This window comes from Epinephelus fuscoguttatus, linkage group LG11, assembly GCF_011397635.1.
Source record: "Epinephelus fuscoguttatus linkage group LG11, E.fuscoguttatus.final_Chr_v1".
Lineage (NCBI taxonomy): Eukaryota > Metazoa > Chordata > Actinopteri > Perciformes > Serranidae > Epinephelus > Epinephelus fuscoguttatus.
The window spans coordinates 24089767-24111468 of NC_064762.1; the positions used below are offsets into that span (position 1 = coordinate 24089767).

General features: G+C 40.3%; 1 protein-coding gene across 1 annotated transcript in view; it reads left to right on the forward strand.

The window, feature by feature from the left end:
* lama2 (laminin, alpha 2) overlaps window positions 1-21702 on the forward strand; it is a 325147-nt gene that overhangs the window by 171084 nt on the left and 132361 nt on the right. Inside the window, exons 21-24 of the mRNA XM_049589718.1 lie at window positions 5139-5350; window positions 16104-16210; window positions 18897-19169; window positions 19947-20127. Of these exons, the coding sequence (XP_049445675.1) occupies window positions 5139-5350; window positions 16104-16210; window positions 18897-19169; window positions 19947-20127 (773 nt within the window). The remainder of the gene's footprint in view (window positions 1-5138; window positions 5351-16103; window positions 16211-18896; window positions 19170-19946; window positions 20128-21702) is intronic.

Sequence of the window (21702 nt, forward strand, 5' to 3'; positions counted from 1 at the left end):
TCCAGCGCTTGTGTTGTGGCACGTGCTATGTTTATTCTTCTCTGTCTGATGAATCAATGGAGAAGAAATGCTGAAGACAGGAGGTGCCTATGACGTCTTCTCGTTCTGATCGATTTTGTTCGGGTAAGTCGATTCGTTTAAATATTTTGTCGCTGTGTTCAACTGAGTTGCTGATGAGTTTATGCTAGTCCAACCATCTGTTGTTTGGGTTGTCTAGGGAGGTTTTAAGTGTTGGAAACCACTTCCACTACCTCAATTCTGTTTTGGGACACCACTAGCCTAAACGTGAACGCACACGACCAAGTGCAAGTGGGTATTTCTAGAGGAAGTGTGGGTATTGGGACAGGCCCTCTATCCAATAGAGCACCTTTGAGATGTGGTGGAACGGGAGATTCACATCATGGATGCGCAGCCGACAAATCTGCAGCAGCTGTGTGATGCTATCATGTTGATACGGACCAAAATCTCTGAGGAATGTTTCCAGCACCTTGTTGAATCTATGACTCCAAGAATTAAGGCAGTTCTGAAGGCAACAGGGGCCCCAGCTGGTACTAGCAAGGTGTACCTAATAAAGTGGGTGGTAATTGTATACGAGAGAGAGAGAGAGGTGCTGAAATGGCTGCTTTATGAGAAGTGTAGTGATACTTCCATGGCTCCACTCACTGACTGAGTGCAGCACATCACATTTGTTCTTTAAATGTATTGAGGTGATTTAAAACTGCATGATGGAACTTTGTGCTTCGGCAGCCTCAAGTGACTGCAAGGTTGACTATTAGAACTAAGTCATACTGAAACAAAAACAAGACCTAATTTGATCTTAATCCCCCGCCGTAACAGATATACATTTAAAAGTAAATTACAAAATAACTTCAAGATGTCTATTTATATGAAAGTCCCATTTTACTTCCTAAAAACAACCTGCCCCAATTTCAAGAAATAACATACAGTAGCACTCAGAGAGAACAAGTTGATCTCAAAATGCTTTGAAAGTTATGGGGGAAAAAATGTCTGAGGGAGGAGCAGAGTCTGTCTTCCCCTGACGCCGACTCCCCATTTATAACACTAAAAATAAAAGAACACCACTTTTAGGATCCCGGCCCCTCTCTTTCCCTCCGTAACCCTCCACCAGTTGTGCTCGCCATACGCTTCCTGGACACTCTGAAGGCTTTGACCAGGTGTCTGACCCCCCCCAATATATCTCCTTCAAACTTGCTGGACTCTTGGCTAAAAATACCTTCACTTCCTCTTCAAGCCCAAGTTACTACACACACACACACACACACACACGCTGACAGTATGCGTTATCATAGAATTTAAAAACCTGAAAGTGTGAATTAATCCTGTAAATAAGTACAAACACACACTCTCCTATCAAGAATTCATTGCTGGCAGTAAGATTCTCCACTTGACTAGAGGAATGTACTTGTAGCACCACACACACACACACACACACACACACACACACACACACAAGCTAATAAACCAGTTCTATTGAGTACCAAGGAGGGTCAGTGGTAATAATGGCTGGCTGCTCTTGACTCTTTCCCTCTCTCTGTCCTTTCTTTTCCCTCCTCTCTAAATTCAATTCTCTTTTCTATGTGAAGACCTTTTCCCCCTTTTCTTCCTCCCTCCTCTCCTCTGTTCTTTCTCCACCAGCCTCCCTCCTCTCTTCACTCTCTTGTCTCTTTCATCTCAATTCTCTTTATAGTCCGTGGGGCTTTATTTCAGCTTAGACCTGTTTTATTTGGTTTCAGTGGCTCCTGACTCGCCGCAGCATTCTCAGGTTAATATATTTCGCAGCATCTCGAACTTCCTCACATTATTAATCAAACAAAAGAGGCTGAAAAGCAAAAATGAAAATCTTGAAATCACCTGACAGTTCATACATGTGTGTGTCCTTGTCCTTGCTCAAAGGTGCTAACAATCATTTTTAATTTTTGTTTCCATGGATGAGGAGGTTTCTGTTTTTGCATTTTCTTTCACTTATTTTTCCACCCAACACAAAGAACTTGACTGCATAAAAGAATCAAACGAGTTTTTAATTTTTTATTTGTCAGTATCTCTATTATGTTCAGTTGGAACGTTTGCTTTCCACTGACACAACAAAGATAAAAATCATACATTTGTACAGATAAAATGCATGAACCATAAACTGTATATAAAGATGGGCCATGTGTGTACATTTCTTCCAACAGTACAAAATAAATTAAGCCAAAATATCCTGGATACGGGCACTGCCATCTTGCACTTTTGGAGCCAGAGTCTACGCAGCAGCAATCGGGAAGGAATGAGTCCTAAAACCCGAAAATGAGTTAACAATTTAGCACTCACGGTTCCCTCAACACAAAGTCAGTGGGTTTCATGAGTAGGTTTTTGGTTAGATGTCTGAAATAAGTTCTGTGGTTAACACAAGGTTAAGAGACTTTCAGGTTTTGTTCCACGATATAAAATCTGTCAGTAAATACCCCAGTCGTGAATTTTGAAGCTTTAATGTGTTTTTAAAAATGCGGTTGCTAACAAGTGGCTAAATGAGGCTACAGAACTTCATCAAGCCGAACATGGCTTTTTAAGCTTGTTTTGGTGGCGACGTTATGATGGTGCACACTAGTGTACAGTAGTTTGTTTATAGCCTAACATTAGCATTATAATTCTGGCGATTGCATTTAGGCTTCATATATCATAGAAGTAGTGTTCATTTGTGGAGATTATCTCGCTGAACAAAACTTGCAAGTATCATACATGTTTGTTTACCACAGAGCTTATTTTCTGCAATAATAATCCATTGGAAAAATCCCACAGGCTTTTTTTGACGATGAAACCAGGGTGATGCTAATTTCCTCGTCAGCCTACAGAAAAACATCATCAGCAATGTATTGAGTTCCTGACCCAATTGCATGATGCGCCACTGACTGCGAAATCAATTGGCACACAGCCCCCTTTTCATAGCATCAAATAGCTAATTTAAACCAAAACTTTTTAGAAAAATGAACCCTTGAACATACATCTGCGAAGCAAAAACGAGTTCATACAACAGAAACCATCTTTGATAAAAATTAATTTGACATGCACTTTGATCTTTTAGTTTGGCCAATGTCCCATGTGCTAACATGGAGGGAGCGGGGTTCATGACCTATACAGTAGCCAGTCTCTAGAGAGTAATTGGGCTGTTTTGACTTCACTTTGTGGGGCGCTGTCATGTCATCAGTCTTACTTACACACTCTATATTCTCCTGAGGCCCTGTGTCCTCATATGAGGACATCACATTTTGGGTTTACTGGACCTTATACTTCATTCTACTTAACTTAGACCTGTTGTCCTCGTTCGTGGACACTTTTTCATGCCATCTAGTGGTAGTAAGAGCACAATACACTAATTCATGTAAAAACAAGATGGCAGCCATCTCTGCCAAGTCAGTCTGCAGCCGACCCTGACACAAAAATGGATAAGGTCCAAAACCTGATCACATTTTATGGTTGAAACTTGTTTATTGTTGATTAATGATGTTTGTAGTTTGATATAGCAACACATTTGACCAATTTTAGCAACAGTAACAAGCTAAGACACTGTTAATTAGAAAGTACTCGTTTGAAGACGTTGGGAATTTATCATCAACTAGTTAAAGGACATTGGGACTTAATGATTGTTGACAGTGTTTCGTTTTTATTCTTATCAGGTCCTACTGATCCCAAATAGCTAGAAGAATTAAAAATGCATACCAAACAAAGTTCAGGTCTCAGGAGGTTAAATTGTCATTTTTATGAACAGGAAAGGAAAACCTCTGAAAGACATGTATATGAATACATCACATTGACTTTGTATTATTATTATTATTATTATTATTATTAGCTTGGGTGGCATTTAGATATTCCTTGCTTCAGATTTATAACAGTAGTTGAGTTATATGAATATTTTCGTGACTAAAACCTGGACAGTCTGCTGCACATAATCTGTTTTCAAACTTACCGCCTGAAGACATTAAATCTACATTTTTTTAAATCTCTGGTAAAGCTTTTTTTTTTTATAAACTTTCATTTGATATCTGTTGATGTTTGGTTTGGCTCCGTTGCCCTGCAGCTGTTTTGTGTGTACATCTATGAGTTAATGTGTGTGTGTGTGTGTGTGTGTGTGTGTGTGATGCGAGTGCGTGTTTAATATGAATTACACAGCAGCCTTCAGCTGAGCAGTCTCACTGGTCAAAGACACACCCGTAACAATACTGATGATTCCCATGGACTCCGCTAGATGAGCTTTAGTGATTGTTTATTTTGTGATTGGATATCGGTTGCCAGCCCTTGTGGGATGAGACCTGCTGTAATTACTGATCTTGTATTTGGAGATCAGTGTGTTCTTGTCACACAAGCTGGAGGCTGAGGTAAACAATATTTTCATAATGTTCTTATGCCGAAATCTGAGAGTTGTTTATTCTGTAGTTGTTAGACACAAAAAAGAAGACAAGGTGAGCCACTGCATATTTCCTTGCAGACCTGAAAGCTGAGGAAAGCTGCATTTTCAAGTATTATTTGCGACATGAAAGCAGAGCAAATTTTCTAGAGACATTATTGCACTACCCGCTCTTTCAATAAGACCTGATGTAGTATTATCCCAAACTAAAATTGTATTCTGAGAAGGAGAATAACAGGATGACATCTCCTTGCAACAGCTTGAAAGCACACCAGGTGGGTTGGTGATCAATTGTTGAGGTATTTTAAAGCCTCTATGCGAGGAATTGTGCATGATTATAGTGTCTTTCAGATTATACTGATGGCATACGTTTTTGTTTGTAGAAAAAAGGAGACACTCGGAGGAAAGTTTGTGCAGTCAGTTTCAGCCCAGTCATCCTCAGCGGGGCAGATGCCAGTGCCTTTTTGATGCCTCGGGCGTCACCAAAGTCAGCAATTTGAAAAATCCCGAAAAAACTCTGCACAGACCTTTATGTGGCGTGTTAGCTTTGCTTTCTGTGTTGATGTGCCGACGCAATATATGATGCCAAATAAATACTAGACCCTCTGAAATATCCCAACATATCCTTTTTTTATTAACTGCTGAACTCTTCTCCTGGGCAGCACATCTTGTTTACAGTGCTTCCAATATGAAACAGCATCATCACACGTTTCTGTGTCTCTCTGCTGCCTCCTAGGTGTGCCAACGGATATTATGGCCAGCCCAGTGTGCCAGGGGGATCCTGCCAGCCCTGTGATTGCCATAGCAACCTCGACCTATCCATACCTGGCAGCTGTGATCCAATCACAGGCCAGTGTCTGCACTGTCGCCAAGGTTATGGCGGCGCGTCGTGTGAAATTTGCGCTGATGGTTACTACGGAGATGCCGTCACAGCTAAAAACTGCCAGGGTAAGTACACTGACTAACAACAAGCATACAGAAGGAAAAAAACAAAAACAAAACACATACATGTAAATCTATCAGTAGCGGTGATTCGCTGTTGTCACTGTTTAAAGTTAAAAAAAAAAAAATAAAAGTTGAACTCATAACTAATAAAGCAAGTAAAGCACAGTGCCACAGTGACAGCTGTTCAGCAAAAGTTACAATCGCTTTAGAGTCCTGAGTGATATTACCGTATTGTATGCTCCAAAATACTGATTTCTTACTAAATGAGGATTTGGTACCACTGTAATAATTTTATTTAAAGTTGGATTAGTAAACAATTCAGACGTCAACTTTAAAGCCTCCATTTGTAATACATCTGCTGCACTTAAGAAGGATGTGGACTGTTGACGGAGCTGGTGTGGCGTGTAATGTATGTTTTTAGTGGCTACGCATGCGGCGCACATTTGGCGCAGGGTTGTATGAGTCACAGGCAAAACAAGACAGTGAGCTTTTGTTTTGGGATTGTTTCTTCACCTTGTTTAATGTGGGACTGTCAGCAACCACCAGCTGATATTGGCAAAATAAATGCAGACAGGGTGATCAAGTCTCCTGAGTGGAGGCCCTGTTTGATGCAAGGTAGCCGATATCCAGAATGGCTAACTTACCTGTCAAAGATCATTTTAAATTAACAGACAACAACTTGTTGTTGGTGTTATTAGTAATTTAATTTAAAAAAAGATAGTATCCTGATAACGTTTTGGCACCATATTGCACTAGTTCAGTACATGACTCTCTCTACAAAAATCACAACTTGTAGCTTTAACACTTATATTTATCATGTTTATTGAGCTTTAGAAGTTTTTTTTATAGCTGGGTTATTTATTCAGTTATACCTACTAGTTCATACCCATTGAGTGCACAGTTGCCCACGTACAGTTTCACATGTTGTGTGTTTAGGATACAGGTCATAGGAAACTGCAGATTAATCAGTCAACTGAACCCATTAAGAAGAGCAATGTACTCAGTTTTTGTGAATTTGATAGTATGATTGCTTTATTGAAAGTACAGTAGTACCATTGCCAATAGTAGGGTAGTTAGTGGGCTAAAACTGTACATTAGTAGTTGAAGTAGCACGTTGAAAGGCAGATAGTTAAAGTGTTTACATGTTGTATTGACTTAGAAGTGGGGCGCACTGACACAATGACACACTGACAGTTTCCATGATTAGGTACAGCATACCATACCATGACTTAGTCATACCAAAAATTAGGAAAAAAAACAAAACATTGGGCCACAGGGGGAGCCACAGAGATTGTTCGAATTTTAGCCATTTTTTTGCATTTTTCTGTTGTTATAGCACCACCCAGTTGCCAATTAGAGTTAAATTTCTCCAGTCACCTTGAGGCATCCTGTTCTACATATCTACCAAGTTAAGTAAAAGTCTATATGGTGGTTAGGCCTAGATAAGAAATTAGCTCTGTAGCGCCCCAGTTTTGTTTGATGGGGTTAATAATGGAGGGGTCCCCTCAGATTATGTGTGGTCATATGCCTACAAAGTTGCATGGTGATCGGTGAAACCTTTGAGATGTTATACACCTTTATGTGATGAGCCACGCCCTCCGCAATATTCATTGCCTTATAGAAGCTCAGTTTTAGTAAGTTTTCCAACTTTTACCAAGAGGGAACTTTAGATATTTGTCCCTAGATTATGTTCACCGAGTTTCATGCAGATCAGTCAAACTTCTTAGGAAGAGATCGATTTGAAGTGTTTTTCAAAAAATTGAAAATGGCAGAAAATCTATATAATCGGAAGGTTTGGGTTCTGGAGGCACATTTGTTCCTCATGAGGAGAGGCATCTCTGTGCAAAGTTTCATGTCTCTACGACATACGGGGCATGAGATATGCCCCTTCAAAGTCTGCAATTTCAATCGGTTGCTATAGCGCCCCCTTTTGCCAATTGATATAATATTGCTTCATTCGCATCCTCCCATGACCCTCTACCACTGTGCCAAATTTCACATGGATTGACCAAGTCAGTGAGGAGAAAAACGTGGAACAGACACACAGACAGAAAGAGTTTTCGTCATTATATAGTAAGATAAGATGGATGAGCCAAGCTCTCCCTGCTTCCTGTCTGTATGCTAACTGTCATTTTTTAGCTAGCATGCTTCACATTCAACAGATATTTATGCAATCATCTCATGTTCAGTGAACTCTCTGAAAGAAACCAGTAAGCTTGTTTTCCAAAATGTCTAGCTATTATTTAGCCTAATTATTCTCCAAAGTATACAGGAAACCTGAAGGTCCTATCGATGACCCATTTCTGTTTAAAAAGGCTGCGTAGAAATATAAATAAAAGACTGGCCTAACTTTATGTTTATACTGCAGATCTCTGTGGCGCATACACACCACTAATGCGCTGCTCTTACGCCTGGTGTAGCCAGTTTCATTGTTTATAATGGAAGCATAGTGTTGCAGCAGCCACTCAGTGAACGATCCGCATCCATTACGTCTTCAGTGTAGCCACTGCATAAGATTTGAGTATGGCGACACCCTCTGATACCTTCTATCCCTTGAGACCAGCCCTGAGACACTGAGAGTGAACTGTTTAAAAGCAACATATCGATTGAACAAATTGTCTTCAGATTTTCTATGAAGAGTTTGCCATCAAAATGATTTTAAGGATGCTGTTAAAAAAAAAAAAAAATACTAGACATGGGGATGTTAAGAGGAAAAACATCATCTACTTTTCAGAAAAATCATTACAAAAAAGCCAATACTGCAGCTTCAGTGTCTCAGCAGGGGCGTTACACTGAACAGTAGTGCTTCCCCTATGAAACTCAATTTTAACTAAATGATACCTTTAATCCTTTTACTAAAACACTGAGTAGATACACCATCTGGAGTGTGTGGGGGGTGTGTGTGTGTGCGTGTGTGTGACTCTGCATCGGCAAGCAGCTGTGGTAGTAGGAGGTGTGATGTCGGAGTGGCCCACTGACTGCCAGCTGTGTTTAAGAGTGAGAATTAAAAAAAAAACAACTATACCTGTAAAAAAAAAAGAGTGTGTGGAGAGACTGAACAAGAGAGGAAAGGAGAGATGGCAGCGAATACAGACGTACAGATGGCGTTTGTTTGTGAAGATCTTCATTAAAACCTGCGCTGCTGATGAAAACAGAGGCACTGGCAGCGAGACAGGCAGAGAGACACGTTAACAGATAGACACCTCACTGAGAGACAGACAGGCACTGCCAATAAATAGACAGATAACAGCGTCAGACAGGCCCAGAGGCAGGGAGACAGGCTGACGGGGGGTATTAATGTGAATTTGATAGTCCATTGTTCTGTAGTTGTTTCCCCTCTCCACCCAGCTAAATGGTTATTGATTAATCAGCCTGATCTATTGCTCTCCTACAGTGCTGATCGGCTGCTCGTGTCTCAGAGTTGGAGGGTTGTTATTGATCCTGTACGAACGACCACCAGGAATTATTAAAACACAACAACTCTCCCTCTCTCCGCTTCTGTCAGTCTATCCCTCTCCCTCTCCGCCTGCCTCGCTCTGCCTATTGCTCCTGGTCTTAATGAATTTTATTGAGTGGAGCAGGAGAGTTCAGGCCAAGTCCATTTGTGCACTATTAGACTGTAAAAATCCTTTACTTTTTCCTTTGATGTCAGAGTTCCCGTCTGCAGACATTGTTGCCGCAGCCATTTTGTGTCTCCCTCTAATAGTGGTCGGGTATAATTCAGTCAGAGAATGGAGAGGGGTTTGATTTTGCAAGCAAACTTGACCACAAAGCAATTTGTTTGAGGAACAAATTCAGGAAAATGAACCCTTCTGACCATTTCTCACATTGGAGAAAGTCATTTGCAAGTTGTTGTGAAGATGTGTGAACTGCACTGTCACACATTTGTCCGATCGCTGGAACAAAGTGGATATGTAGTAATTCAATAATGTAATTATGCTTCCTGTGCATCTGAGACTTAATAAATGTTTCATAGATACTTCATAGGGTAGATCAATAACCTCTTAGGGGATCGTTGGGAAACCTCACTATTCCAGTTTTACCACTCTTAATGGAGTGTGTGGTACAGTCCTCTGTGCTGAGGCACCGACTCTTTATTGGAATGATAGGCCCCCAAAAAGTAGTAAAGTACAATTAAAAGCCTGGAAAAGCTGAGTGTGAACCAACAATAACTCGTGCCAAAGCCCAAATTGAGGCAGCCTTTAATAAGTCAGTATCAGTTTGTTAAACTGTTATTTACAGGACAAATTACTCAGGGGTGTAACAATACATGTATTCGTATTGAACCGTTTGGTACGAGGCTTTCAGTTTGGTGTGCATTACAAACTGAATGATACCTTGAACTATCCTTTTACATTTGGAAAATAAAATATACAACTCTAACTGTGTTTAATATGATGTTCTCATTGCCACTGCGCTCAACAAGGCAGCCCAACGTAAGTTTTTTTCCAAGGCAACATGCTGTCCGCCCCAAAACCAAAACATCCTGCTCCTCCTGTGAGACACACTGGGAGGCAGCTACGCTAAGCTAGCTCCTTGCAAGATCGTTAGTAACATGATTACCAGATCAGAAATGGAAGATCCTTTGTTAACATTGCAGGTCTGGTGTTTGGAGTCACTTCAGTTACGCTGTGAATTATAAGGACAATAAAGAGAGAAAGTGATTGGAAGAAAGCACCGAGCCAAAGCACAAGTTGCTGCACAGTGACAGATTCTGGTTAGCAGCTAACTCAGTAGCACACAAAGTCTGCGGTTGCACAGTACAAACCCACCGTACCAAGAAGCAACAGCCATTGCATGGTTGTAGCTTCTCCTTCAGCAGCTAACAGCAGCTAACATTATCACAAAGCACACATCCTCAGCAGTGAGCAGTAAGTGCTGGTGGGCCAGGTCGCTTTTTTGCCACAGAGACTAACAAGTACGTTAGTAATGGCTGTTTAGCTTGTGTTTATATGACTGGCATTTCACAGAGATGTTAATTCACATATTTATTAGACTGAGTGGGTGAAAGAAAATACACTGATTACTCTGCGCTCTAATGCCAATAGTAACATAGTATTGAAATAGTACGTAAGGAAGACTCCAGTGTGTCCTCGAGCAGGCCTTTAGGCCCATCCAAAAAATCTTGGACAGAGAAGACAAAGAAGTAATAATAAATAAAAAAAAAAACAACAGTTCAACAGTTTAACTCCACAATTCAGTACTTAGCAGTTCCCTGTTTTTCACTTGTTCTCAAGTATTTTCTAACAAGTATAATGTGTTTTAGAGAGAAATCACTGATTTTGCTTTAACCAGACTTTTACAAGTCCATTTCAGCCAAGCTGTAATTCCTGCTTTGTACAAAACACAAAAGCCCAAATTATGTCAGTTTTCATACATTTAAAATTTTCAAAAATAAAGGAAATTACTCTGACATTTATACTTTTTTGCTGTATCAAAAATATACTGAATCATGACACCACTGTCCAGTATTGAATCAAACCATGAATTTTCTGATCTGGCACAGTAAACCCCTTCAAATTACTCATCTTTTATTTTGTTTATACAGTAGATGTATTTTGCACACACATTTCCACTTTTCTTGTCATTGCTGACGGTAAGAGAAAGTTCAGTGTGAAGGGACACAAACAAATCTGAGTAAGAAAAAGCTAAATTTTTGTAATGTAAATTTCTTAGTATTTTAATGTCTGTAAATCAAGTTGACAACCTCTCTATATGTCTTACATGGAGGCAGATGGCACTTTTTAACACAACACAGGATTTCACATGGTCTGATTTAGCAACTATAACCAGTCATGGAGGCCTGTCACTCTTTAGATTCCCCCAGATGTTGATGTGATGTGCGTGCTGCTCTGGTAAGAGCAATACTGAAAGGGTAACTTTGGTTATTTTTAACCTGATCCCTATTTTTCCATGTTTTTGTGTCCAAGTGATGAATGAAAGTTGGCAGCCTCGAAACAGGCTGCAATGTAACCACTGGTACCAATGCCTTGTCAATAAATGTCCACTAAAAGTGTTTGTTTTTGCCACTGACAGGCTCAGATTATTACTCCAAGTGTCTGACAACATTATGAAAATGATCCAGACATAGACAGACCTTTTTGTAGAACACTAAGACGATTTTGTTTAACCAGAGGCAGCCCTGAATTTGCTGTAGCCACACCCACCAGACTCCATTAAGATAAACATTAATTTTAGCGTTTGTAGAACCAGTGTATTTTCTTGTCTGTCTGGGTGAATTAAGGGTTTATTTCAAACAAACGAGAGTTGATCATTGTGAGAAAAACGAACCAAGATGTTTTTATTTGTTGAGTATTATTTGGTTTCAGTCTGCTTTTAATAATTTTAGTATTATTTGTGGTGTGTTTTTTGCTTTACTGCAATATGTTTTGACCTGTTTTACGCGCTGTATTTTATTGTTGTTTTTAATTTGTCTAGGATGCATTTTTACAGCTGGCGAAGGGACTGCCGATGAAAACTAGCCTTTCAGCTAATTTGGGTGCATTGACATTTGTTCAAAACTGACCCTTTTCATAAATAAATAAAATAAGAGGATCAATCAATTTTCTTTATTTAAATGGAGTCTGGTGGATTTCACAATAGTGATTTCGGGGCATTTTCTTATTTTATGAAAAGGATCCTTCTTTCAGGAAAGAGGTCTGTCTCTGTAGGGATTCTTTCTATTATGTTGTCTGACAAGTGCAATAACAATCCAAGCCTGTCAGTGGCGAAAACAAGCACTAGTGGGCGCTCGTTGACGTGGCATATGCCGTCTGTTTCGTGTCTCCCGTCTCGCTCAATGCAGGACTTCTAAAAAACTAATGTTTGCCTCATTATTCTCTTTGACACAAAAACATAATAATATAAGTTTGAAAAAAAAAAAAAGTAAAGGTATTGTAAGTAGGTCTTTCCAAACCCCAAAACCCAGGAGCATTACTAATAACATTACACAAAGATAATTTGTGTTGCAGTGGGCCAAAAGATTATATATCAAGTTGACGTTTTAATGCATTTACTACATAACGTTCCATCTCTCTGTCGTTACGCCTTAAGGCCTCTGGACACCACATCTTATCAGCATGCTCTTTACAGGAATATCCTACTTCTACGTGCACTTCTTTACCTCGACTGTGGACTCAATTTGCTGTTGGTGTGCACTGTATGACTGCCTAATGGACTCTATGGTGCTTGGACTTCTCACCAACGCACCACTGTAGTGCTAATGATATAGAATAGATACACATTAGCCTCTCCTGACGTTTGTTTATACAACAGATTGCGGATTGCTTGGTAACAGAACATAATGTATTTCAAGTTGCAGGAAGATTGTTATCTTCACCATCAAGGCCGACGCCGAGGAAAAAGAAATACACAACAAAAAGCAACATTTTATCCCACAACAAGGCTCGCATTGTAGCGACTGACAGAACGGAGTCCAGATGGTCCCCGAAGGGTGAAGCTAGGGGGGTGAGAGACTGCGTGTGAGAGAGTGTGTGTGAAACAGGGACAGACGTAAATGTTCATGTTTGCTTGTATGTGTAGTCAGGCGTTTGTGGTTGAGTAGGTGTGTGTGTGTGTGTATGGGAGGGCATGCGTGCCTCTCTGCATATCTATGTAAAGCTGAAATCAATGTATGTTGTGTATGGTATGTGTGTTTTCTGCATATTTCTGTATGTGTGTGTGTTCATGTGTGTGTGCGTGTTTGTGTGCGTGTGTGTGTGTGTGTGTGTGGACATCTGTTGTACCCCACTCTCTCTCACTTCCTATCCCACACTCAGGTCGGTCCTTCTGTCTCTGTTACATCTAACAGTAGGAAATGGCAGGAGGTAAAAGAAGGGACCACTAGTACGCATGTGTGTCTATGTGATGTGATGTGTGCAACTTGTTTCTTGAGAAAAGTGTGTGTGTTTTTTGTGTGTGTGTGTTGTGTGTGCTTCTGACAGCCCATCCACCAGATGGGAGCTGTGATGTTCAGGCTTTTAATTGTATATCTAAGGGGCTGATTGGCGTGTGTGGGTGTGTCTTTTTTTCCCTTCCCGTAGGATTTAAACAAGTTAAATAAAGTTGAAGTATCTCAGACAGAGACAGAGAGAGAGGATTGGAATGAGCTCTGATGAGGCCCAGCAGGCTGAAACATTAGCATGTTTTGCTTTACTTGGCCAAAAAAAAACAAAAACAAAAAAACAAAAAACAGGTCAGTCGAGATCAGTCAACTTTGTTCTGAAGACCTGTGCGTGTGCTACCTTTTTACCTTCAACATTAGAGTGAAATGAACTTTGGTTTAGCACCACAGTCAGATACAGGGAAGGTGCATCCTCTCAAACACCTCACTACTAGACTTGAAAGATCGTTTGTGGGAATAGGTTTTAATATTCCTGTAAGTAACCCATTCAGAAAGCATAAAAACTGCAAAAAAAAAAAAAAAAAATCAACGCCAGAGAAATAAGGTTCAAGGCAGAGATGAGAATCTTCTGATGATTTATAATATTTAGGTCAATGTACTGTCATTATGAAAGGGACTGAACTCCCCCCCATATCAAGAGGGTTTCTAGTTTAAGCACAGGGTGTGGGAGTTTGCATGTTCTCCCCGTGTCAGCGTGGGTTTTCTCCAGGTGCTCTGGCTTCCTCCCACAGTCCAAAGACATGCAGGTTAACTGGTGACTCTAAATTGTCCGTAGGTGTGAATGTGAGTGTGAATGGTTGTCTGTCTCTATAGCCCCTTTTACACTGCCAGATTTTCCATGAATGTTGGGCCATTTTGCCGGCAAGCTGCGAGCGTTCAGACACGCAGAGCCAGATTGGCGAGCTGATCCGAGGTGCCCAATTTTCCGCCTCGTAGGGTAGACATATTGGCGGTACCCTTTTAGTTTAAAAAAGGCCGAGGCGGCCTTCCACAACGGGAGGGGCTGTTGATGACTTGTGGGAGGAGCTGTTGATGACGTCGCACGTGTGAGCCACTGGTGGTGGATAAACAGGAATTAGAGAACAGCTAGTAGCAAGAGGGAAACACAAACCTGACAGACACTGTAAAGATGAGCAACTGGGGAGACAAAGAATTGCGCGTCCTCCTTGTCCTCACAAACGAAGAGGCCATTAACCATCAGATGACGGGGATGGTGAAGATTGGGCTGACTTACGAGAATCGCCGAAGGACTGACCAGCTGCGGCTTCCCTCCCATGCCACTGTTTATGTCACACACTGAGCTACATGTTTTGTTACTTGCTCACGCCCCCCATTGCCCCGACAAAGGCGCATTCTGTATTCAACAAAAGTTTGCTGCACTCCCTGATTTTGTTTTTATACTGCCAGTGCTGAAAGAAGACTGATTGGGCTTTCCTGCAAATTTGCACAATTCCTGTTTAAAAAGGGCTATTGTGTCAGCCCTGGCGACCTGTCCAGGGTCCACCTGGACACCTCCACCCCCATGACCCCCAAAAGGATAAACGGTTACAGAAAATAAATGAATGGACCCCCCTCCAAAAACTCTGCTTTGTTTTGACGTTGAAGACGACTGGTTAGTCTTGTGTACCTTGTCCTTTTAGGGGAATTAAAGGGGTTTGTATCAGGAGCACCTGCTTTGTTTTAGCACAGTCAGTTGTATTCTGTTGCATCTTCATCTTTGAGCTGTGGAGGGGATAAACTGTTATGAAATGTGAAACATTTCTTTCTTATTGAAAACTGTGGATTTACTCATCAGAGAACATTTAAGACCTAAATATCTTGATGATGTCTGGATGTTTGTTGTTGCTGAATGTCATGATAATTTAGGCAAATCATGGTGTTCAGGATTTTGTCTTCTGAGGTAGCTATATTCAGCATTCACAGAGCTAGTTTATTTTCCTTTCATTTCAGCCCAACTGTAGCTAATTCAAATTTTTTTTTGTTATCTGGCAACATTTCAGAAGATGTGTTGAAATTGTCTTGGCTGGCACATTGTAGCTTCAGGGGCAGTTGGTGAATGTCTGAGTTCAGTGTTTTATTTTCCTTCAGCAGCAGCGAGGAGGCATTTTCACACTGCCAGACAGCTCTCAGAGCCCTGATGTGGTTTTTAGCTGGCTTCTGAATTAAAGACAAATTAAAATAGAGGATTCAGTCGTGTCATCTTTCATGTCCTTAATTGTTGTCGGTGTTTGGCTGGATTGAAGGTGGTGAAGAGGTTCACTCGGATTTGGTGACTGAAACTTTGTCTGGAAGGAGAACTTAATAGTTCTGCTTTCTGTTCACCCTCAACATCAGTTTTTCTTCAGAGCAAACAGGGCAATTCAGTCAATTTATTTATGACATAAAGTCATATAAAATACAGTTCAAGTGAATGTAATCCTGTCAGTTCCTTCAATTTGTACATGTAAAAAAGACTACAGCAATGAATATATGTGTATGATTTGAGAAATTTACCGAAAATGTGAACGTGTCTTTGTGTTGTCAGTTAGCCTGTTGTCAAACTTAATGTGTCTTTAATATTCAAAATATAATCTGGCAAACTAAATCAGCCCACTAGACTGAAGAATCTATTTGAGGAGGAGGAGATTTTCTCCAAAGTGCAGTCAGAGGGATATTAAAATGCATATCGACAGCTAATCCTGAAGAAGACCTTAAGCAGGATCAGAGCTCATCCAGCCGACTGTAGTGTGAAGTAAACACACTCACCAACTTGTGCTATTGTTAAACCAGTATGTGTTACTTTATGTAGTCATGTAGAATGGTGCCATTAGGAAATGATAATTGATGTTAAATATGCTGTCTCCTCTCCTGCAGCTTGTCAGTGCCATACGAATGGCTCTGTATCTGAGATCTGCGACAAGGAGACCGGAGGGTGTGAGTGCAAGAAGAACGTGGTTGGACGACAGTGTGATGAGTGCATGGTGAGTATAGTGACAGATGCCAGTAATCTTTACAGATATTGCAAATGTGTTGGCGCCATTCCTGTGCAGACTTTTTATTTGTATTTTGCCTTATTTTTCTACTTTTTCTACTCTATGCTGATTTATGTTCCGTCAAATTGTAATTCACTACTAATAATTACTGTTGTGCTATAAATGAGGTAGTATAAGGAGTTAAGGGAATTTAGAGACCCTTAAAGTCCCTCTTACGCATCAGTATCCTGCAGATATCAGTTTGTTTTGTATATTTTTACATTTTCCTGCACCTCAGTTTTTGCTATGTCAGCTGTCAGGCCTGGTTGCCTCATGATTAGTAACGTCACACGTACAGCATTAGATTAATACTCCACTCAAATCGGTTATTATTGTTTAAAGGGGACCTGTTATGCTATTCCTTATTTTCTGTCATATATATAACGACTGTGTACAATATCATATATAATATATAATCAGGCAAGATATAAATTTAGGCAATACCGTTTATATCGATATAGGGTCAAGTTGCGTTACATAACACATACCAGATTTCATCTCTCGTCTCTCACACTCTCGTCACAGCTCCGCCCCACACACTCACTCACAAGTTCTCCATCAACACTCAGAGAGACACAGAGCTGCTCCTCTGTTTAATCTGTCTGTTAATTAGTCTACAGTGTGACATCGGTCGATATGTTGCACATGCTACGCTGAATCAGTCTGTGAGATGAATGAGGTTACCACAGCACATGTGGAGTACAGTGCTGTGCTGCTAGTTTATGTGTGAGGTGAATCATAGCATGTCGCTGTTCTTCTTGGTAGTTGTAGTCTATTTTGTGACATGGGGACAGCGCCTGGATGCAGGTGACAGATGTCTTTTAAAAAAATGCAGCGACAACACAGACGTTTGATATACAAGACATACAGTATATAACAAGGACAAAGTGTCTGTGGCTCCTCCCTCTCTCGGCCTCTCTGTTGGTGTTCTGTGCATAAATAATCTTAATAGCCTACATAAATAAACATATGTTCAAACACTAGATTCACTTGAAAGGCCAACAGATGGAAAGCGACTTTTTACTAGGGCTGCAACTAACAATTATTTTCATTGTCGACTGATCTGTCGATTATTTCTTTGATTAGTCAACTGATCATTTTATCGAAAAATGTGTTAAAATGTGGAAAAATGTTGTTCTGTCTCTCCCAAACCCCAAAATTATGTCATCTAATGTCTTGTTTCGTACTCACGCCAAAAGGTTTTGGTTCACCATCATGGGAGAGTATGTAAAGCTCAAAATCATGTAGGAACAAGCAAGCACTCTCAAAATAAATACACTCGTAAAGTGCACGGCCAAAAACAGTGAAAAAGGGAAAAACGCAGATGTTTCGACAGAAAGTCTTCTTCAGTTCTTCACACACTGAAGAAGACTTTCTGTCGAAACGTCTGTTGTGTACTGGTACTGCCATCCAAGCTGGTTGATTAAACTTACTAAAAGGACATTTGAGAGTGCTGGCATTTTTCCCTTTTAGAGTGTGTAAAGCTGCCAATATCTGAACGTAAGAAGCTGCAATAAAAGTATTTTGGGTACTTTTATAGCACTTTTCTATGAAAAATGACTCAAACCGATTAGTCGACCGATTTACCTCCACCCACAAAGATTTTGGAACAATATCTTTGTGGGTGGAGGTAAATCGGTCGACTAATCGACCGATTAGTTGACCATTCTGAATCTGACATTGTAACACACCATATATATATATATATGTATATATATAGATTTATATATATATCTATCTATCTATCTATCTATATATATATATATATATATATATATATGGTGTGTTACAATGTCAGATGTTCATATCAAACGATTCAAATAATGAAGTAAAGTGTGGGCAAAAACCTCAGACTTCATATCATTCTGAATACTCTCCCTCCAACTTTTTACTTTCAAGACAAACTGACATCAGCTTGTGACAGATTTCTCCTGACAAGTGTTCACATTATGTAGCCTACACTGCTGCATGCAGCTACATGCTTACAACAGGAAAACATGTAATCTTGCTCGCCGATGTTTTTAAGGTAGAAAATGCCCCTTTTTTCCATTACAGTCATTCCCCTGGCTGTGACGGTGACGGTAGAGTGACGGTACAGAGACAAAATATATAGCAGACCTGGAATTGCTGGCCACTTAGAGGACACTTGGCTTTTTTGAGAGGTTGTCTTAAAGAGACAGGCGCTAAAACTGAGTGTGTCAGACAGAGTGCGAATACAGGGTTTCCAGCACAGATAGTATGAGGAAAATAAAGTGTTTTTTTGAACATTTAAGTGTGTAAATAAATTTAAGTAGAAACTCAAAATACAAGTATGAGCCTGAAAATTAGCAGAATAGTCCCCCTTTAAAATGTGAATTAATGTTTTTGGTTTTGTAAAAGTCAATCTGTCGTCAAGTGCTTCATCTATTCCGGTGTTTCTAATATTCTTTTGTTATTTGCATAACAAAAATTGTGATTGTGACAGTGATGATGATTCATAATGTTTTTATTTCATTCTCACAAAAGACAAGATGCTCTTCTTTTGGTTTTCTGCTTTTACTTTCAGTTCTTGTACTTTCCATTTGTTGTTTTCATCTGTCCTGCTCACTCATTCTCATTGGTCCCCCTCCACCGCTCTGCGCTGTGATTGGTCCAGCCCAACTGTTGGTGGGATGCTGAGCGTCAGGACTGTATTCCCTGTCGCTGCAGCCCCCACGGCTCTATGTCTCAGCGCTGTGACATCGAGGGCCGCTGCATCTGTCGCCCCGGCTTTGTGGGCCGACGCTGTGACCTGCGTCGCCAAGGTTACGAGAGGCGGGAGACCCGCAGGCCAGTGGAGCGTGTTCCCATAGAGGCCGTGCAGCAGAGATGGGGGGGGTCCTCCCGCACAGGGGGTTGTCCCAGGGGCGCGTACAGGCCTAGGACAGGGGTAACACACACTGCATGGTGTGTTTTAAGCAGCATGGGTGTGTTTTCTTGCTGTGTAGACGTGTTAGATGAGGAACACATTTCTCGTGTGTATCAAGGATTAAACTCTTTGTGGTTATGATGGTTTGAGGCTTTAATTTTTAAACCGTTGCATGAGTAATTAGCACGGCTGTTTTAGTGTTTTTGTGTGAAAAACATTTCCATTTAAAGAAGTTGCTAAGTGTAAGCAGTAATGCAAGGTCACGAGTGCAGCATGAAGGGAAACGTACACATAATGAGCAATCTTTAACACGTTCTAATATCAATGTGCCAATGAGGTGTCATCAAAAACCTCTTTAAGTAACTTAAGATGATTGTTGTTGGTGCTGTAAATGTCATTATTTTTATGATTTTTTTCTGAGGTAGCTGACGACTCATTCATTTTTTTTATCTGGTAACATTCCAAAGATTTGTTGAAATCATCTAGGCTGGCACATTGTAGCTTAAGGGGTAAAATTAGGGTCAAATTAAAATGAATAAGAATTCAGGTCAAGTCATCTTTCATGTCCTCTCTCCTTCCCGGAATATTACTCTGAGAAGACTGAAAATCTCAACAAATATAAAGAAAAAAATTCCTTCATTTTTACCTCCTCACTCTTCAGAGACAAGTTTTGCAGCATGTGCTGTTATAACCTCCATGTCTCTGATTTGCTAGAGTGTGTCTGCAACTTGTCTCACCCTGATTCCACTACCTTTTCTCAACTACCTGTTCCCTTTGTCTTTGTCTGTGTTCCTCCAGCCTCAGACTCACGGCATCAGCACAGGCGGAGCGTGTGTCCCGTGTCACTGCAACTCGTTTGGTTCCAAGTCGTTTGACTGTGACGAAACCGGTCAGTGTCGGTGCCAGCCAGGCGTCACCGGACCCAAATGCGACCGTTGTGCACGAGGATTCTTTAACTTCCAGGAGGGCGGCTGCACACGTAAGCACAGAAAGTGGAGGAGAGAGACCAGAGTGTTTGTTGAAAAAGTTGGCAATCACCCGCAGAACAAAAGAATAGCTCAATCCACTGGAACTCCTGACAAAATCAAACCTCTGTTTATACTGTAATTTGTAATGAAAGTCAGCAATCACAAAACTGCTGCTCCACTTTTCTGTCTTTTTAATCTAAAGTTTACACACATTGTCAGCAGAGCTATTCCATTAAAAAATAGCTATTGTGTAATTGTATTCCTTCACATCATGCTGGCAGTTTTATAATTATTGCAAACCTTTTTTCGCTCACAAGCAGACCACAGCTAAAAACCTCTCACACAAAACATCACAGCAAAATAGGACAAAATTATATAAATGTGAGCCGCTGGCTTTAGTTAAATGAGCGCTGCTTTGTCTTCAGATGTACAGTGCTTTGTCGGTGTAGGCATTTCCTCCTGTTTCAGCTTCTCATGGACATAACAAAGTTTGCATCTATACCGTACAGCAAATAACTTGTCATCAGTTTCCTGCAGAAACCACGAACTTCTATCTTATTAAAGCCAGGCTCGCAGAAATAATGAAGAACTCATAATTTTATTGCCATCGATCATGTATTTCTGACATTACGCTGTGTTTTATAAATAGTTGTGCAATAATTTTCCCCAGGGTTATTAAACATGTGTTGGCAAAGGCTATAGCCACATCAAACAAAGCATCCACCCATACATGCACATATATATATATATATATATATATATATATATATATATATATATATTTAGATGATGGAAAGAACAAATGAAAGACAGAAGGAAGCAATAAAGAACAGTCAAATTCAAGTGCTGAGGAAAGATGAAATGTTGCCGGAGAAACTAGCTGCTGACTGATATGAATGTCTTTGAAGGTTGAACACACAGAATAATAATGATATGACCAATAAATTATGGAGCTACAATATTTCTTAGTCATCTTGGCTGGTGGACAAGAAAAACAGCTGATAATTATCAAATTTGTTCAGTTTTATAGGGAAATACATGTTATGAATCGTAAGGTTAATCAATAAATGTTAGGTAGAAAACACAGGACGTGAGATACCTGTGCTTTTGTTTTAGATTTCTATTTATTGACACTATGTTCCCACTTTAGTTCCGTAATTCCCATCTTGTTATGATCAGTGCTTTATGTCCAACTGCAAACGTTCCAGCCAATTCAATTTCTGCTGTTTTACCGAAATAGCTTTGTGCAGGAGCGGTGATTCAAAGTTAAATCAGCAGGGAGTTAACACCAAGCACATCCGTACTCACACCTCAAATTAAAGGTCAAGGTTTGCCTAAATTATACAACATACCAGAGGGTCAAAGTTGCAGCGTGCTGGTATTGGATGTAGAGGATGGAATTCGTTTTGTAAATGGTGTGAAGTTTCTGTGTAAAACAGCAAGAGCCTCTACTCTAAAAGTAGAATATTTACACGTTGTTAATGTTGTTGTATTTATTTAATATCAGCAAGTTCTGCCAGTGGTAAAGGAAAGCATCATGTGTCACTGTGTGGACAGTCTGGATCACTTTAAGTTGCTCATTTATA